Below are 17,170 nucleotides of genomic sequence, written 5' to 3'. Positions count from 1 at the left end.
TGACCAACAATGCCTTGAGATCAGTCGTCACTCTTAGATGTGAATGAGGCTGTCCTCTCCTCCCTCAGGACCATGTGGGGAGGTCGAGGCTGAGTGGTCTGAGGGGAGCAGCTTGACCCTCGGACTTTGTGCCTTCATTCCCCTGGGGTCACCGGCCTTGGCCTGGCCTCCAGGTCAGCCAGGGTCCCCCATCATCACCCTCCCAGAAGCTCCATCCTCCTTCTCCCCTTCACCTTCTCTGCCCTGGGCCACCTGTTGCCTTCTTGGAGCCTGCATCACACCCTGTGCTGTGTGGTGGGAGCCCCTGACTGGAGCACAAACTTCTGAGAGCAGGGCCTGCTGCCCCCATCCTGCCCATCTCAGCCCCCTGTGCAGAGCTGAGCCCCAGCGGGAGGTGTACTGAATTGGGGGCCCATAGCAGCAGGACCAAGAAAATGTTTCGGTTCAGGGCACAGGGATTCAGGTCCCACATCTTTTAAAAGTGAAAAAACTCAGACTTCCCTGGTGGCACAGTGGTTAAGAATCTGCCTGCCAACGCAGGGGACACAGGTTCGAGCCCTGGTCTGGGAAGACCCCACATGCCGTGGAGCAACTAAGCCCGTGCACCACAGCTACTGAGCCTGCGCTCTAGAGCCCGCGAGCCACAACTACTGAGCCCACGTGCCACAACTACTGAAGCCCGCACGCCTAGAGCCCGTGCTCCGCAACAAGAGAAACCACCGCAATGAGAAGCCCATGCACCACAACGAAGAGTAGCCCCCGCTCGCCGCAACTAGAGAAAGCCCGAGCGCAGCAACGAAGACCGAACACAGCCAATAAATAAAAAAATAAATTTAAAAATAAATAGGTAAATAAATAAAAGTGAAAAAACTCTTCCACCTTGAAAAACTCTTACACACACACATACACACATGTGAGGATAATACAGCCATGTGCCAAGCAGTGATGTGCATGCTTTATATGCCAGTTTAAATGCCAGTGCTCCCTCATGACAGGCCACAGTGATGCCCATCATACAGGTGAGGCCAGGGAGGTTAACCGACTGGGTCACACAGCTGGTGAGTGTGGGGCTGGCTTTTGAATCCAGGCAGCCAGCCTCCTGGATTCCTGCTGTTAAATAACATTTATCCTGCCTCGCAAGCTTTTTTCCTTGGTTGTGAAGGCAGATCATGCCGATTGAAAGAAGTTTATAAAACCCTTAAAATAATTTAAAAATTTTAAATGAATAATAGTGTCACCATCAAGGAATTGCTGCTATTAATAGTTTGCTGTATCCCTTTTTAGGTTTTCTGTACATGCTTTGGTACCATGTTTGCAGAAGCTGCTAAAAATGCCAGTATATGGATTATCATAATTAACCGTATCCTACCTGTAAAACATTTTACTTCCAACTCCTGATCACCATTTGACCGGTTTCTCCCCTCTCTTCACTCTTTTCATACCCTTGCATGTATTTCCTTTTAATTAGGGACAAGGGTCACCAGAGAATCTGTTGGCAACTTCACAAGGTCTTTTTTTTTTTTAGTAGAATCATTTCAAACTCTATGAGAGTGGTCCTGTTCCCTCCCCTACAGACCCAGACTAGTTCTTGTCTTTCAAATATGATCCCTTGAAGTGAAAACATCTCCTGGGAATTTACCATCCAAGATATCTAATAGACACAGATGTTCATGGAAAAGGACAGCTGGAGCACCTACGAGGAGGCCACGTGAAACCAGGAGATCGTTTTTAAAACAAAAAGTAACTGCGTTTCTCCCCTGGTAGGTGAAATGGCTCCAACAACAAGAAGTTAAACGCAGGGTGAAGAGACAGGTGCGAAGTGACCCTCAGGCCCTTTATTTCAACGACCCCATTTGGTCCAACATGTGGTACATGGTGAGTAGGGCGTGGGCCTCTCTGTCCCTGGAGCGTTTGCAGCGCTGTGTTTCTGAGATGGGTCAATTTCCCCCAACAAAGCTAAATTCTCATGACAGCTCCAAACAGACACACTTCATCTGAGTGTAAAACTCCTGTTTTAATGCTATGAGGTGCAAGCTTTCTTTGAAGTTTTTTTAATTATGTGAAAGTCCAAGGGGAGGGGCTCTTTGAGCAGGGGAGCGATTGGCTGCACGGTGTATGAGTCACTACGTGGTGAGTAGTGAACAGAGCCCCTGAAGGGTGGTGGGTGTCCTGGGAAAGTGATGGACAGATTGCCGGGGCAGAAGAAGCAGTAGACCCTCCACGTGGACCGTTCCCAGAAATGGGTGGTAGAAAGAGGGTTCTGCTCTATCAGGCACGGGAAAGCATTTTCTCCGTATTCCCTTATGAGCATAGGAGCACCTCTGCTGGGTTTGCAGGTCTGTCAGGTGTGTCTGTGGGGGCGGGGCTTTGTGTCTTCTGTGCCTGCAGCATTGTGGCGACAAGAACAGTCGCTGCCGATCAGAAATGAATGTCCAGGCGGCGTGGAAGCGGGGCTACACGGGAAAAAACGTGGTGGTCACCATCCTGGATGATGGCATAGAGCGGAATCACCCCGACCTGGCCCCAAACTATGTAAGTCAAGCCTTAAAACTGGCAACTGGCATGCAGAGACATTCAACTGCGTGGGTCATTAAACAAGGACACATTTATAAAACGATAAGGTGCCTACCCCTCCCTATATCAGACAGTACAGAAAACTGAGCAGGGTGGGCTGGTGAACCCAGCTCCCCTGCTACCCGGAGCCAGGGGTTCGCAGAGGGATTCGTTCACATGTTAGAGGATTCACATGTACTTCTGGGAACGGGTCCTAAGAAACTCAGAGACGTGTGCATGGAGGTCGCCATCAGATCAACATCAGCGACGTGAGAAATGGCAGGGTTAAGACGTGGGCTTAGGACCCAAACTGCTGGGGCTCCTGTCCTGGCTCTGCGGCTTATTAACTCTGAGACCCCGGGCAATTTACTTGACTTCTCTGTGCCTCGGTGTCACATTCTGTAAAATGGGGTTAGTAACAGGGCTACTACCTCCTCGGGTAATTGTGAGGATTAAATGGCTTCATAAATGTAAAGGAGAGAGCCCAGCACATAGTAAATGTGAGAAAGGTATTTAGTATTCTGAGGCCCCTGGGGTACAGTGTTGTCTTAATTTCTGCTGTGCAGCAAATATGCATATATATATATGTTTTTCATGTTCTTTTCCATTATGGTTTATCACAGGATATTGAATATAGTTCCCTGTGCTATACAGTAGGACCTTGTTGCTTATCCATCCTATATATACTAGTTTGCAAAAGATGACAGTTTTGAAGTCAACCATCTGGAGAGCTTTTATAAGGTGTCTTAAAAGGATGTTAGGATATTACACGAACACTATGATTATAAGTATATACACAAAAACCTACATATTAAAAATACAAGATGAAGGACATTCTGACACTTGCTACCACGTGGATGAACCTTTATCTGATGCACGCGACCACACAGATCAGCCACATGGATGAAGACATTATCTAGGTCACAAAAGGACAAACACTGTGTGCTTTCACTTACATGAGGTCCCTAGAGGAGTCGAATTCATAGAGACAGAAAGTAGATGCTGGGTGCCAGGGGCTGGGGAGGGGGATGGGGAGTCCGTGTTTCATGGGGACAGAGTTGTAAGTTTTGCAAGATGAAAAGCGTTCTGTGGATGGATGGTGGTGACGGCTGCCCAGCAGTGTGAATGTACTTAAAGCCATTGAACTGTGCACTTAAAAATGGTTAGGGTGGTAAATTTTGTTGTGTGTATTTCCCACCATAATATATATACATACATACACATATATATATATATATGTATACAAAATTTTATATATATATATAAAGTTATAGTAAGGGAGTACCAAGCGTGCATTTTTCTCTGTTTCCAATTGAGGCATAAAAACAGTTTAAAGCAGAGCTGTGATATGCCAGGCCATTTCTCTTCGGTCACGAGGGTTTCATTTCTTAGGATTCCTATGCGAGCTATGACGTCAACGGAAACGATTACGACCCGTCTCCGCGATATGATGCCAGCAATGAGAACAAGTATGTCACTTGGTCACTTGGCCGGCCCCTCCTTGCTTCCCTTTCCGTCTCCCTGCAGTCACTGTTGAGCTGGCCCACAGTCGGGATCCTGGAACCGTGACGGGTCAGAGGCACCTCTCCGGCTGCCTGGCTGGGTCTGGGGCTGAGCCAGGAGCCAGCCCCGCACAGCCCTTCAGGCACAAGGCAGCCTCAGTGGATCCGGCCCCTTCCTAAGGGGCGTCACCCCTGATGGTCAGCTAGCAATGGATGTTGGACCAGCATCGTTCCTGTTCGAAACACTGTTGGATTTGAAAAGAGTAACCCTTAAATCTTGTGGTCTCCACAGCCGGCTGTGTTCAGACCACAGTGCGTGGGTCAATATCCAAGCCTTTTTGAGTCTGTCTGTGACCTCACGAGGGAGGTGGCAGAAGAGTGAATGATGCTGGGTAAATCGGGGCCCAGATCCTGGGCCTGGCTGTGTGCCTCTGTGCAGGCTGGGTGATGTCTCGTGGCCTGAGGCTCCCCATGCCCCAGGGCTGTGGGTGGGAGTCGGGTGATGGGTGAGGGACACACACGGAGGGTGTTCAGTCAGTGACGCTTGTGATCGTCACTTTGCAAATGAAGGCGGGAGGTCTGGAGAGATCAGGTGACTCGGCTCCGTGGGTGGCAGCCCTGGGGGTGATGTCCACTTTCCCCAGCCCAGCCCTAGAGCTCGTTTGCTCTGTCCTGCCTGTCGTTTCTCTGTCAGCATGCCCCATGCCCCATGCCCCAAGCTCTTCCCATTCTTCCAAAAATATTTAGAGAAGAACAGAAGCTGTTTCTTTCTTCTCCACTGTTTTTTTGGTTTTGTTTTGTTTTTAATTGTATTTTATTTGTTTTAGTTGTGCCGGGTCTTAGCTGCAGCTCACCAGTTCCTTTAGTTGCGGCATGTGTGCTCCTTAGTTGTGGCTGGCGGGCTCCTCAGTTGTGGCATGTGAACTCTTAGTTGTGGCATGCATGTGGGATTTTAGTTCCCTGATCAGGGATCGAACCCATGTCCCCTGCATTGGAAGGTGGATTCTTAACCACTGCGCCACCAGGGAAGTCCCTTTCTTTTCCACTGTTGACACGACGCTTGCCAAGGTGTGTCTTCGTCCATAATATTTTAGGTTGTGGTTGATTTGATTCTGGGGTTCAAATTCTGGTGCCCACAGGGTGCTGTGCAGGGAGGCTCGGCCGGCAGACGCAGTCAGCACGACGGACCACGGCTCTCCAGGGAGCCTGCAAAGGCCCCAGCCTCACGTCCCCAGGTGCCCTTCCCACTCAGCCGCCAGCACGCCAGTGGTGCAGGGCGCCTGGTCTCCCAGCCCCGAGTGCAGGGAGCCAGGAGGGATAATCCAGACACTGCACAGTGATCCATGAAGGGCAGGATTGAATGCTGAGTGGGATGGTGGGCTGCGTGACTTGGGAGCAGCCCTGGCTGTGGGCACACGAGGTCCAGAGGACAGAGGGCTGCCTCCCCAGGGCTAATGCATGAGCCCTGGACTAGTTTCAAAGGTGTTTTAAAGTTGACTCAGTGATTCTGATCCCCTGTGGACTCTTCTCAAAGATATGCTCCTTAAACTCGCCGGTATTTTTTGGCTTCTGCTGGAGGAACTGACCCGGTGCAGCATGTTGCAGAACGGGGTCATTACCCGAGGGGAGCGATCTGTTTTTCAGGTGGCCTCTTCCTAGTCTGTCCACCGCCGCTGAGTATTCATTTCGAGCTTTCTTCCTCGGCTCCTGCTGCAATGGCCGTGGGAAGGGTGGGGGGGCTGCCCGAGGTGAGCATGGGGTGGAGGAGGGGGACACAAGAGGACACAGGATCTAGGTTCTCGTGTGTTCTTACTTCAGCTCGGCAGCCAGGCAGGCGTCTACGCTGTGTTGTCAGTCGCGGGGACGCAGAGCTTGGGAGGAGGGATGCTTGGGCCCCTGGCGCCGGAGCAGGAGACTCAGCCTGATGCAGGAGCATCGTGTCTGCAGGGCGGCGGGAAGACCTTGCCAGCCTACGGGGTGCGGGGCGGGGGTGGGGAACGGGATGGTCCAGGCCCGTGCAAAAGCCCGCTTGATGCCCCTCCCGGAGCAGCCATGAGGGCGGGGAGCGATGGGAAGGGATGTGGGGAGAAGGCTTCAGCATCCTCCCCGGGCTTAGGGATAATGACTCTTCTTGCAGGAGAGCTGAGCAGGGCACTGAACCCACGGCAAGGTGCTGGCGGAGTCCTAACTTCGTTTTTTCCTTTGCCTCAGACACGGTACTCGCTGTGCGGGAGAGGTCGCCGCTTCAGCCAACAACTCTTACTGCATCGTGGGCATCGCGTACAATGCAAAAATCGGAGGTAAGGCCCAGGACTGTGCTGCCCGGGGGCTCGGGCCTGGGGCAGGGGTACTGCACGTGTCCCTCCTGCGAGTCTCAGCAGTGGCACTTCCGTTGGCCTCGGTGGCCGAGTCGGACCCTGGGCCTGACCTCATGCTGCCAGGGGCCTGGAGGCAGAGGTGTTGCTCACTGGTTTGCCTGAAAAGCCTCCGCGGGTCCTGTGGGTCCGGCTGCTGACTCACCACTGTCAAGCAGACCAGTCTTAATAGGCCGCGTGGGTCCCCTCCTGCTGCCCATCCTGCCCTCCCTCTGACTCTCCCAGCAGGGTTTACGGTTTTCACTTGGGGCGAAGGCCTTTCCTTGGCCCCAACTCCCGCTCGAGCATCCTGGCCCACTGCTCCTGCCCTGTCCCTCGGCTTTAGCCAGAGGACATTTGTCATAGTGCCCCCCGGAGATGCCCGGTCTCCCCTGTTTATGACGAGCTGGTAACATTTGCCTCACCCCAAAAACCTCTCCCCGCTGCTCTGTTCTGCTCAGTCCACCCATGACTTACGGCCTCTCACGCCCTCTCTGCTCCACGGAGTGCTCCCCAAATCCAGGTGTCCCCCCTCGTCTTGTTAACTGAGGGAGGTCAGCCTTCCAGGTCCCTTTAAGGAGCACGCCTGACCCTGGGTGTCTCTGGCTCTGTTGTTTGGTTTCTCCATTTGTGAGTCAAGCTTCTTTTGTTAGGATGGGGCTTTAGAGCAAAGAGTCACACGTCTTCCATGCCCCCCGCCCCTGCCCCTGCCCCTGCCCCCGCCCCCTGAGCCTGGCAGATTGACAACTCAGACTGGCAGACAGTAAGTCAGTAAGTCCTCTGCTGTGCCTGGTAGGTGCGCATCACTGAGCTGGCACTGAGCAGGTGTGACCGGGGCAATGAATTGTCCTCGACCGTCCACTTGGCCTTGGGGCACTGGCTCTCGGTTTGGAGGTGCTCACACGCACGCTGATGGCCATGCTGGGATGCCTTCCTGGGGTGTGGCCTTCTCTGCTGCTTTGCCTTTGTGGAGGTGGTTTAGCTCCCTCAGCTCTACTACGAGCAGCACAAGGTGGAGAACTCTGGGTCACGAGTCTTTGGGGAATTTCTTGAGTTTTGAAAATAGGGTCCCCAACTTTCACTTATTTAGGACCCTCTGCCTGCTGTTTCCCTTGGAAACCTTTGAAGTGGCTGGGATTTAACCAGCCATCATTAACCACCAAGGGCGTGTCCTGCAGAACAGATCAGGAGACTGTCACCTGGCCTCACTCCTTCGTGGATAGTTCTTTTACGTTGAGATGTGTAAGTTCTCCTTGGAGCTCTTGATGAGTGAAGAGCCACGAGAAGTCTCCCTGGCTGACCTGGGTACCAGTTCCATTCCCACCACCCACTGGCTCTGTGTCCTTGGACAGCGGGTATAAACTGTCTGTGACACAGGGTTGGGTTTGCAATGGAGACATAGCGTGGGCTTGAGGTTGGCATTGACCCAGGGAACCCGTAACAGCCACGTCTCCAAGGCTGCTGCATACAGCTGTAGCCTCTCAATACAGGCAGCCGCACCTCTTCCTGCCCCTCCCTCCAAGCCCACCCCTGGTCAGGGCAGCCTTCAGGCACCTCTAACATAGCTTCTCTCTCCACATGTTGACACAGAGCAGGGAATTTCTCTGAGATGCCCCTGGTGTGACCATGAGCTCTACTTTTTTATACCTTTTTTATTTTTAAAGTTGTTCTTCAAGAGATTAAAATGGATATCCTAATTTATTCCAATCTATGTGGAATTAATATTATACCACTTCACATATAGTATATAAACCTAAAACATTATTTGAGTTCACACTCACTGTTGTTCTTTATGCCGTTGTTTTTGTGTTTTACTTCATATATTATAAACCCAATGTTTATTCTTATTTAAACAGTTGGCTTAAAAATACTTATGGAAAGAAATATACTTACCTACATGTTTATCAGTCCCAGTGCTCTTCCTTATTTTCTGGCTTCATATTTCTTCTGACTGGCTTCAATTTTTCTTCAGCCTGAGAATTTCTTTTAGTATTTTAGTATTTCTTTACATGTAGGTATGCTGGCAAGAAGTCATCTTAGCTTTTAGGTGAAATTTATCTAAATTTCATCTTCATTTTTGAAAACAATTTTACTGAACATAGAATTCTAGGCTGACATGTTTTTCTTTCAGCTCTTTAAAGATGCTATTCCATTGTCTCTGGCATCCATTGTTTCTGATGATGAGTCAGTTGTCATACTTACCTTATTGTTGTTCCCCTTTATGTAACGTGATTTGTTCCTCTGGCAACTTTTTTTTTTTTTTTTTTTCTATCTGTGCTTTGTCTGTGACTATAATGTCCCTTGGTGTAATTTCTTTCATATTGCTCCAGCTTGGGGTTAGCTGTGCTTCCTCCTGGGTAATTATTCATATTACTTCTTTTCTAAATCAAATTTGGAAAAATTTCTGTCAGTACTTTTTACAATCCTGTTTCCTCTCTTTTCTCTTTGGGCACCAATTATACTTGTTAGATTGCTTGATATTCCTCACAGGTTGAGGCTGTGTTCATTTTTTAAAATCTTTTTTTATCTGTGTGCTTCCAATTTGATAATTTCTTTTGCACTGTCTTCTTCAGGTTCACTAATCCTTTCTTTTGTTGTGTCCAATCTGTTGTTGATTCCAAATGATTTTTTTTTTTCTTTTCTACTCAGATATTGTGCTTTTCTGTTCTGTGATGTCCATTTGGCTTTTTTTTTTAATATTTTCAAATCTTTTCTTACATTTCACTTCTCTTCACCCATTATACCTATATATTACTTTGGACTCTTTAACATACTTATGAGTTATTTTACAGTCTTTTATACTAATTCCAATACCTAAGTCATTTGTGGGTATGTTTCTTTTTTTTCTTTTTCCTGTGGAATGCCTTCTTCACTTTTTTCTTTTTTCATATCTTTGTTGGACTATAATTGCTTTACAGTGTTGTGTTAGTTTCTGCTGTATAACAGAGTGAATCAGCTACATGCATATGTATATCCCTATATCCCCTCCCTCTTTTGTCTCCCTCCCACCCTCCTTATCCCACCCCTCTAGGTGGTCACAAAGCACCAAGCTGATCTCCCTGTGCAGGGCAGCTGCTTCCCACTAGCTATCTATTGTATATTTGGTAGTGTATATATGTCAGTGCTACTCTCTCACTTCGTCCCAACGTACCCTTCCCCATCCCCGCGTCCTAAAGTCGATTTTTACATCTGTGTCTTTTTTCCTCTCCTGCCCCTAGGTTCATCAGAACCATTTTTTTTTAAGATTCCATATATATCTGTTAGCATATGGTATTTGTTTTTCTCTTTCTGACTTACTTCATTCTGTATGACAGACTCTAGGTCCATCCACCTCACTACAAATAACTTAATTTCATTTGTTTTTATGGCTGAGTAATATTCCATTGTATATATGTGCCACATCTTTATCCATTCATCTGTCGATGGACACTTAGGTTGCTTCCATGTCCTGACTGTTGTAAATAGCGCTGCAGTGACCATTGTGGTACATGACTCTTTCTGAATTATGGTTTTCTCAAGGTATATGCCCAGTGGTGGGATTGCTGTATCGTATGGTAGTTCTATTTTTAGTTTTTAAGGAACCTCCATACTGTTCTCCATAGTGGCTTTATCAATTTACATTCCCACCAACAGTGCAAGAGGTTCCCTTTTCTCTGCACTCTGACCAACATTTATTGTTTGTAGATTTTTTGATGATGGCCATTCTGACCGGTGTGAGGTGATACCTCATTGTAGTTTTGATTTGCATTTCTCTAATGATTAGTGATGTGAGCATCTTTTCATGTGTTTGTTGGCAGTCTGTATATCTTCTTTGGAGAAATGTCTGTTTAGGCCTTCTGCCCATTTTTGGATTGGGTTGTTTGTTTTTTTGATATTGAGCTGCATGAGCTGCTTATATATTTTGGAGATTAATCTTTTGTCAGTTGCTTCATTTGCAAATATTTTCTCCCATTCTGAGGGTTGTCTTTTCGTCTTGTTTATGTTTTCCTTTGCTGTGCAAAAGCTTCTAAGTTTCACTAGGTCCCATTTGTTTATTTTTATTTCATTTCTGTAGGAGGTGGGTCAAAAAGGATCTTGCTGTGATTTATGTCATAGAGTGTTCTGCCTATGTTTTCCTCTAAGAGTTTTATACTGTCTGGCCTTACATTTAGGTGTCTAATCCATTTTGAGTTTATTTTTGTGTATGGTGTTAGGAAGTGTTCTAATTTCATTCTTTTACATGTAGCTGTCCAGTTTTCCCAGAACCACTTATTGAAGAGGCTGTCTTTTCTCCATTGTATACTCTTGCCCCCTTTATCAAAGATAAGGCGACCATATGTGCATGGGATTATCTCTGGGCTTTCTATCCTGTTCCATTGATCTATATTTCTTCTTTTGTGCCAGTACCATACTGTCTTGTTTATTGTAGCTTTGTAGTATAGTCTGAATTCTGGGAGCCTGATTCCTCCAGCTCCGTTTTTCTTTCTCAGGATTGTTTTGGCTATTCGGGGTCTTTTGTGTTTCCATACAAATCGTGAAATTTTCTGTTCTAGTTCTGTGAAAAATGCCATTGTTAGTTTGATAGGGATTGCACTGAATCTGTAGATTGCTGTGGGTAGTATAGTCATTTTCACAATGTTGATTCTTCCAATCCAAGAACATGATATATCTCTCCATCTGTCTGTGTCATCTTTAATTTCTTTCATCCATGTCTTATAGTTTTCTGCATACAGGTCTTTTGTCTCCTTAGGTAGGTTTATTCCTAGGTATTTTATTCTTTTTGTTGCAGTGGTAAATGGGAGTGTTTCCTTACTTCTCTTTCAGATTTTTCATCATTAGTGTATAGGAATGCCAGAGATTTCTGTGCATTAATTTTGTATCCTGCTACTTTACCAAATTCATTGATCAGCTCTAGTAGTTTTCTGGTAGCATCTTTAGGATTCTCTATGTATACTATCATGTCATCTGCAACAGGGACAGTTTTACTTCTTCTTTTCTGATTTGGATTCCTTTTATTTCTATTTATTCTCTGATTACTGTGGCTAAAACTTCCAAAACTATGTTGAATAACAGTGATGAGAGTGGACAACCTTGTCTTATTCCTGATCTTAGAGGAAATGGTTTCAGTTTTTCACCATTGAGAATGATGTTGGCTGTGGGTTTGTTATATATGGCCTTTATTATGTTGAGGTAGGTTCCCTCTCTGCCTACTTTCTGGAGAGTTTTTATCATAAATGGGTGTTGAATTTTGTCAAAAGCTTTTTCTGCATCTATTGAGATGATCATATGGTTTTTCTCCTTCAATTTGTTAATGTGGTGTATCACGTTGATTGATTTGCATATATTGAATAATCCTTTCATTCCTGAGATAAACCCCACTTGATCATGGTGTATGATCCTTTTAATGTGCTGTTGGATTCTGTTTGCTAGTATTTTGTTGAGGATTTTTGCATCTATGTTCATCAGTGATACTGGCCTGTAGTTTTCTTTCTATGTGGCATCCTTCTCTGGTTTTGGTATCAGGGTGAGGGTGGCCTCATAGAATGAGTTTGGGCGTGTTCCTCCCTCTGCTATATTTTGGAAGAGTTTGAGAAGGATAGGTGTTTGCTCTTCTCTAAATGTTTGATAGAATTTGCCTGTGAAGCTATTTGGTCCTGGGCTTTTGTTTGTTGGAAGATTTTTAATCACAGTTTCAATTTCAGTGCTTGTGATTGGTCTGTTAATATTTTCTATTTCTTCCTGGTTCACTCTGGAAGGCTGTGCTTTTTTAAGAATTTGTCCATTTCTTCCAGGTTGTCCATAATATTGGCATATAGTTTCTTCTAGTAATCCCTCATGATCCTTCGTACTTCTGCAGTGTCAGTTGTTACTTCTTTTTCATTTCTAATTCTGCTGATTTGAGTCTTCTCCCTTTTTTTCCTTGATGAGTCTGGCTAATGGTTTATCAATTTTGTTTATCTTCTCAAAGAACCAGCTTTTAGTTTTATTGATGTTTGCTATTGTTTCCTCCATTTCTTTTTCATTTATTTCTGATCTAATCTTTATGATTTCTTTCCTTCTGCTAACTTTGGGGGTCTTTTTGTTCCTCTTTCTCTAATTGCTTTGGGTGTAAGGTTAGGTTGTTTATTTGAGATGTTTCTTGTTTCTTGAGGTAGGATTGTATTGCTACAAACTTCCCTCTTAGAACTGCTTTTGCTGCATCCCATAGGTTTTGGGTCGTTGTGTTTTTATTGTCATTTATGTCTAGGTATTTTTTGATTTCCTCTTTGATTTCTTCAGTGATCTCTTAGTTATTTAGTAGTGTATTGTTTAGCTTCCATGTGTTTGTATTTTTTACAGATTTTTTCCTGTAATTGGTATCTAGTCTCATAGCACTGTGGTTGGAAAAGATACTTGATACGATTTCAGTTTTCTTAAATTTACCAAGACTTGATTTGTGACCCAAAATACGATCCATCCTGTAGAATGTTCCATGAGCACTTGAGAAGAAAATGCATTCTGTTGTTTTTGGATGGAATGTCCTATAAATATCTTTTAAGTCCATCTTGTTTAATGTATCATTTAAGCTTGTGTTTCTTATTTATTTTCATTTTGGTTCATCTGTCCATGGGTGAAAGTGGGGTGTTAAAGTCCCCTACTATGATTGTGTTACTGTTGGTTTCCCCTTTTATGGCTGTTAGCATTTGCCTTATGTATTGAGGTGCTCCTATGTTGGGTGCATAAATATTTACAATTGTTATATCTTCTTCTTGGATTGATCCCTTGATCATTTTGTAGTGTCCTTCTGTGTCTCTTGTAATAGTCTTTATTTTAAAGTCTATCTTGTCTAATATGAGAATTGCTACTCCAGCTTTCTTTTGATTTCCATTTGCATGGAATATCTTTTTCCATCCCCTCACTTTCAGTCTGTATGTGTCTCTAGGTCTGAAGTGGGTCTGTTGTAGACAACATATGTATGGGTCTTGTTTTTGTATTTATTCAGCCAGTGTATGTCATTTGGTTGGAGCATTTAATAATTACCTTACATTTAAGGTAATTATTGATATGTGTGTTCCTATTACCATTTTCTTAATTGTTTTGGGTTTGTTTTTGTAGGTCTTTTCCTTCTCTTGTGTTTCCTGCCTAAAGAAGTTCCTTTAGCATTTGTTGTAAAGCTGGTTTGGTGGTGCTGAATTCTCTTAACTTTTGTGTATCTGTAAAGGTTTCAATTTCTCCATCGAATGTGAATCAGATCCTTGCTGGGTAGAGTAATCTTGGTTGTTGGTTTTTCCCTTTCATCACTTCAAACGTGTCCTGCCACTCCCTTGTGGCTTGCAGAGTTTCTGCTGAAAGATCAGCTGTTAACATTATGGAGATTCCCTCGTATGTTATTTGTTGTTTTTCCCTTGCTGCTTTTAATATTTTTTCTTTGAATTTAATTTTTGATAGTTCGATTAATATGTGTCTTGGCGTGTTTGTCTTTGGGTTTACCCTGTATGGTACTCTCTGTGCTTTCTGGACTTGACTATTTCCCATGTTAGGGAAGTTTTCAGCTATAATCTCTTCAAATATTTTCTCAGCCCCTTTCTTTTTCTCTTCTTCTTCTGGTACCTCTATAATTCGAATGTTGGTGCGTTTAATGTTGTCCCAGAGTTCTCTGAGACTGTCCTCAATTCTTTTCATTCTTTTTTCTTTATTCTGCTCCCTGGCAGTTATTTTCAGCATTTTATCTTCCAGCTCACTTATCCGTTCTTCTGCCTCAGTTATTCTGTTACTGTTTCCTTCTAGAGTATTTTTAATTTCAGTAATTGTGTTGTTCATCATTGTTTGTTTGCTCTTTAGTTCTTCCTGATCCTTGTTAAGTGTTTCTTGTATTTTCTCCATTCTGTTTCCGAGATTTTGGATCACCTTTACTATCATTACTCTGAATTCTTTTTCAGGTAGGTTGCCTATTTCATCTTCACTTATTTGGTCTTGTAGGTTTTTACCTTGCTCCTTCATCTGTAACATATTTTTTTGTTGCTTCATTTTTTTTTTTTTTTTTGATGGGTGGTGCTGTATTCCTGTCTTGCTGGTTGTTTGGCCTGAGACGTCCAGCACTGGAGTTTGCAGGCAGTTAGATAGAGCTGGGTCTTGGTGCTGAGATGAGGACCTTCAGGAGGCTGCACTCCAATTGATATTCCCTGGGGTCTGAGGTTCTCTGTTAGTCCAGTGGTGTGGACTCAGAGCTCCCACCACAGGCGTTCGGGCCTAACTTCCGGCCTGGGAACCAAGATCTGGCAAGCTTCATGGCACGTTAAAAAAAAAAAAAAAAAGAAAGAAAGGAGCAGTACAATATCAACAATAAAAAACAGTGGCGCGGTGGTTGAGAGTCCACCTGCTGATGTAGGGGACACGGGTTCGTGCCCCGGTCCGGGAAGATCCCACATGCCGCAGAGCAGCTAGGCCCATGAGCCACGGCCACTGAGCCTGCGTGTCTGGAGCCTGTGCTCTGCAACGGGAGAGGCCACAATAGTGAGAGGCCCGCGTACCGCAAAAAAAAAAATAAAAAATAAAATAAAATTAGGATAAAAAATATATTAGGAAAAATAAAACTATAATTGAAACAGCTGCAACAAAGTGAAATAAAACCACAGCAGAAAAAAGAAAAGAAAGGGTGGGTGGGGGCAAAAAGCCAAAAGGAGAGATCACTAACAAAGTATAAAGAGTAAAATAAAATTAGAAGAATAAAAGATTTATTAGGAAAAATAAAAATATAAAAGAATCAACAACAGTGAATCAACAAGGTAAAACAGAATCCCAGTGTAAAAGAGGAAAAAAGAAAAAAAAAAAAGCCTTGGGTATGGGGGTGTTTGGGGTGGGGGTGGGGGTGGTGGAACTTAGGCAGGGGTGGGGTTTAGGGTGGGGCAGGACCTCGGCGGGTGGGAGGGGTGATGATTGAGCGTGGGGCGGGGCCTCTGCTTAGGACCTGAGTGAAAGGGGAGAGGCAGCAAGTCGAAAGGAGGGCCTCTGGAGTGTGGGGTTCCAGAGTTTGGAGGTAGGGCCCTGAGTGAGGGTTTGTGGGTGGAGTTTAGGCCCAGCCCGTTGGAGGGGGTCTCAGAGGGCGTCTCCGAGTGTAGAGGTAGGGACCTGGGTGGGGGTGTAGGGACGAGGCTTGGGCTCTGCAGGCAGGAGGGAGGCTCTGAGCGCAGAGGATTAGGCCCGGGAGCCCAGCAGGCTTCCCCGTGCCTAAGTGGACAGGGAAAGCATTGGCCGCGTTCCCTTCCGTTCCTTCACGCCCCTCCCCCACCATCTCCCCCAGGGTCTGCCCCCTCGCAGCGGGACCCCTAACCATGGGTGGGTCCCGCTGGGTGTAGGAACTCTTCCCCTCCCCCAGCCACTGCTCAGGGGTGCCGGTCCCGGAGGTCTGGCCTTTACTTTTGCTCCCCCTTCCCTCCCTCCCACTCCCTCAGGACCCACGTGGCTGGAGGGGGCCTAGGTGGGCAGAGGATCAGGCCCAGGATTTCAGCAGCCTCCCGGGAGCCCAAGTGGGCAGGGGAAACCTGGCCACGCTCTCTTTTGTTCCTCTGCCCTCCCCGTGGTTCCCTAATTTCCCCCTTCGGGCGTGGGATCTCTTCCCCTCCCCCAGCCACCCCTCAGGGGCACCAGTCCCGTCCTGCCTCCACTTCACCTCCCCCTTCACTCCCCTCACGTCCCATGTCCTACCCGGTCGCTGGGGGTTCCTCCCGTCCCCTTAGGTGTCCGTGGTCCCCCATGGGTGCCTCGTAGGTGCCCTAGTTGTGCGGAGCCACTAATTCCACATCCTTCTAGTACGCCATCTTGACTCCGCCCCGTTTCTTTTTTTAAAAATTGAAGTATAGTTGTTTATCAGGTGTACAGCAAAGTGATTCATATGTGTGTGTATTTATACACACATATATACATATACATCTTTTTCAGATTATTTTCCATTATAGGTTATTACAAAATATTGAATATAGTTCCCTGTGCTATACAGTAGGTCTTTGTTGTTTATCTATTTTATATATAGTGTGTACCTGTTAATCCCAAATTTCCAATTTTAAGTCAAAGACAAATATCATATGATATCACTCATATGTGGAATTTTTATAAATATGATAAAAATGAACTTATTATCAAAACAGAAATATACTCACAGACATAGAAGACAAACTTATGGATACCAAAGGTGCGGGGAGGAATAAATAGGGAATGTGGGTATGTTTTCAATCATCGATATTTCTTTTTACAACGTGCACATTTGCGCATGTCAAGTAATTTTTTATTGTACACCGGACATTGTTATGCTACATTGTGGGGACTCTTGATCCTATTATCCTTGAATACTGTTGAGTTTTGTTCTTGCAGTCGGTTCAGTTTGAACTTATGGAGGCTTGATTTTTCCTTTTTTTTAGGATTGATCTCTTTCTGATTTGTCCTTAGCCTTAGAGAAAATCCTTTAGCCCAAGCACATAATCTTTACTCTTAGGTAGTGTGACCCTTTTGGTATTTCAGCGGAAAGACTGAAGTGTTTAGCCAACACCTCTAACTTGGCAAGACTCAAACTCCAAATTGACTGCCCTGCAATGGGCAGCAGCTGGAACATCTGCTCACTCACTCATTCAGCCTCCAGCTCTTCCTTTCCTCCTGGACTTCTTAGAGAGTTGCCCAAACGTGTTTAGTCCAGCGGTTAGCTGAGTGTTTGAGGGAAGTTTCAGTATGTCCTCTTCTGTAGCTCTCTCCTTTCTAGGATTTCTCTCGATTTCCACCTGCTCTAACAATCCCAGACTCCATCCCACGACT

General features: G+C 45.5%; 2 protein-coding genes across 9 annotated transcripts in view; both read left to right on the top strand.

The window, feature by feature from the left end:
* PCSK6 (proprotein convertase subtilisin/kexin type 6) overlaps nucleotides 1–17,170 on the top strand; it is a 190,858-nt gene that overhangs the window by 60,594 nt on the left and 113,094 nt on the right. For all 8 annotated transcript variants that reach the window (XM_049705669.1, XM_033403040.2, XM_033403042.2 and 5 more), the window contains exons 3-6: nucleotides 1,765–1,875; nucleotides 2,389–2,532; nucleotides 3,946–4,022; nucleotides 6,267–6,355. In XM_049705669.1, coding sequence (XP_049561626.1) covers nucleotides 1,765–1,875; nucleotides 2,389–2,532; nucleotides 3,946–4,022; nucleotides 6,267–6,355 — 421 coding nt within the window. The remainder of the gene's footprint in view (nucleotides 1–1,764; nucleotides 1,876–2,388; nucleotides 2,533–3,945; nucleotides 4,023–6,266; nucleotides 6,356–17,170) is intronic.
* TM2D3 (TM2 domain containing 3) overlaps nucleotides 1–17,170 on the top strand; it is a 337,824-nt gene that overhangs the window by 214,553 nt on the left and 106,101 nt on the right. The gene's annotated exons all lie outside the window — the stretch shown is intronic.

Source organism: Orcinus orca, chromosome 2, assembly GCF_937001465.1.
Source record: "Orcinus orca chromosome 2, mOrcOrc1.1, whole genome shotgun sequence".
Classification (NCBI taxonomy): Eukaryota; Metazoa; Chordata; class Mammalia; order Artiodactyla; family Delphinidae; genus Orcinus; species Orcinus orca.
This window is presented reverse-complemented; position numbering and strand designations above follow the sequence as displayed.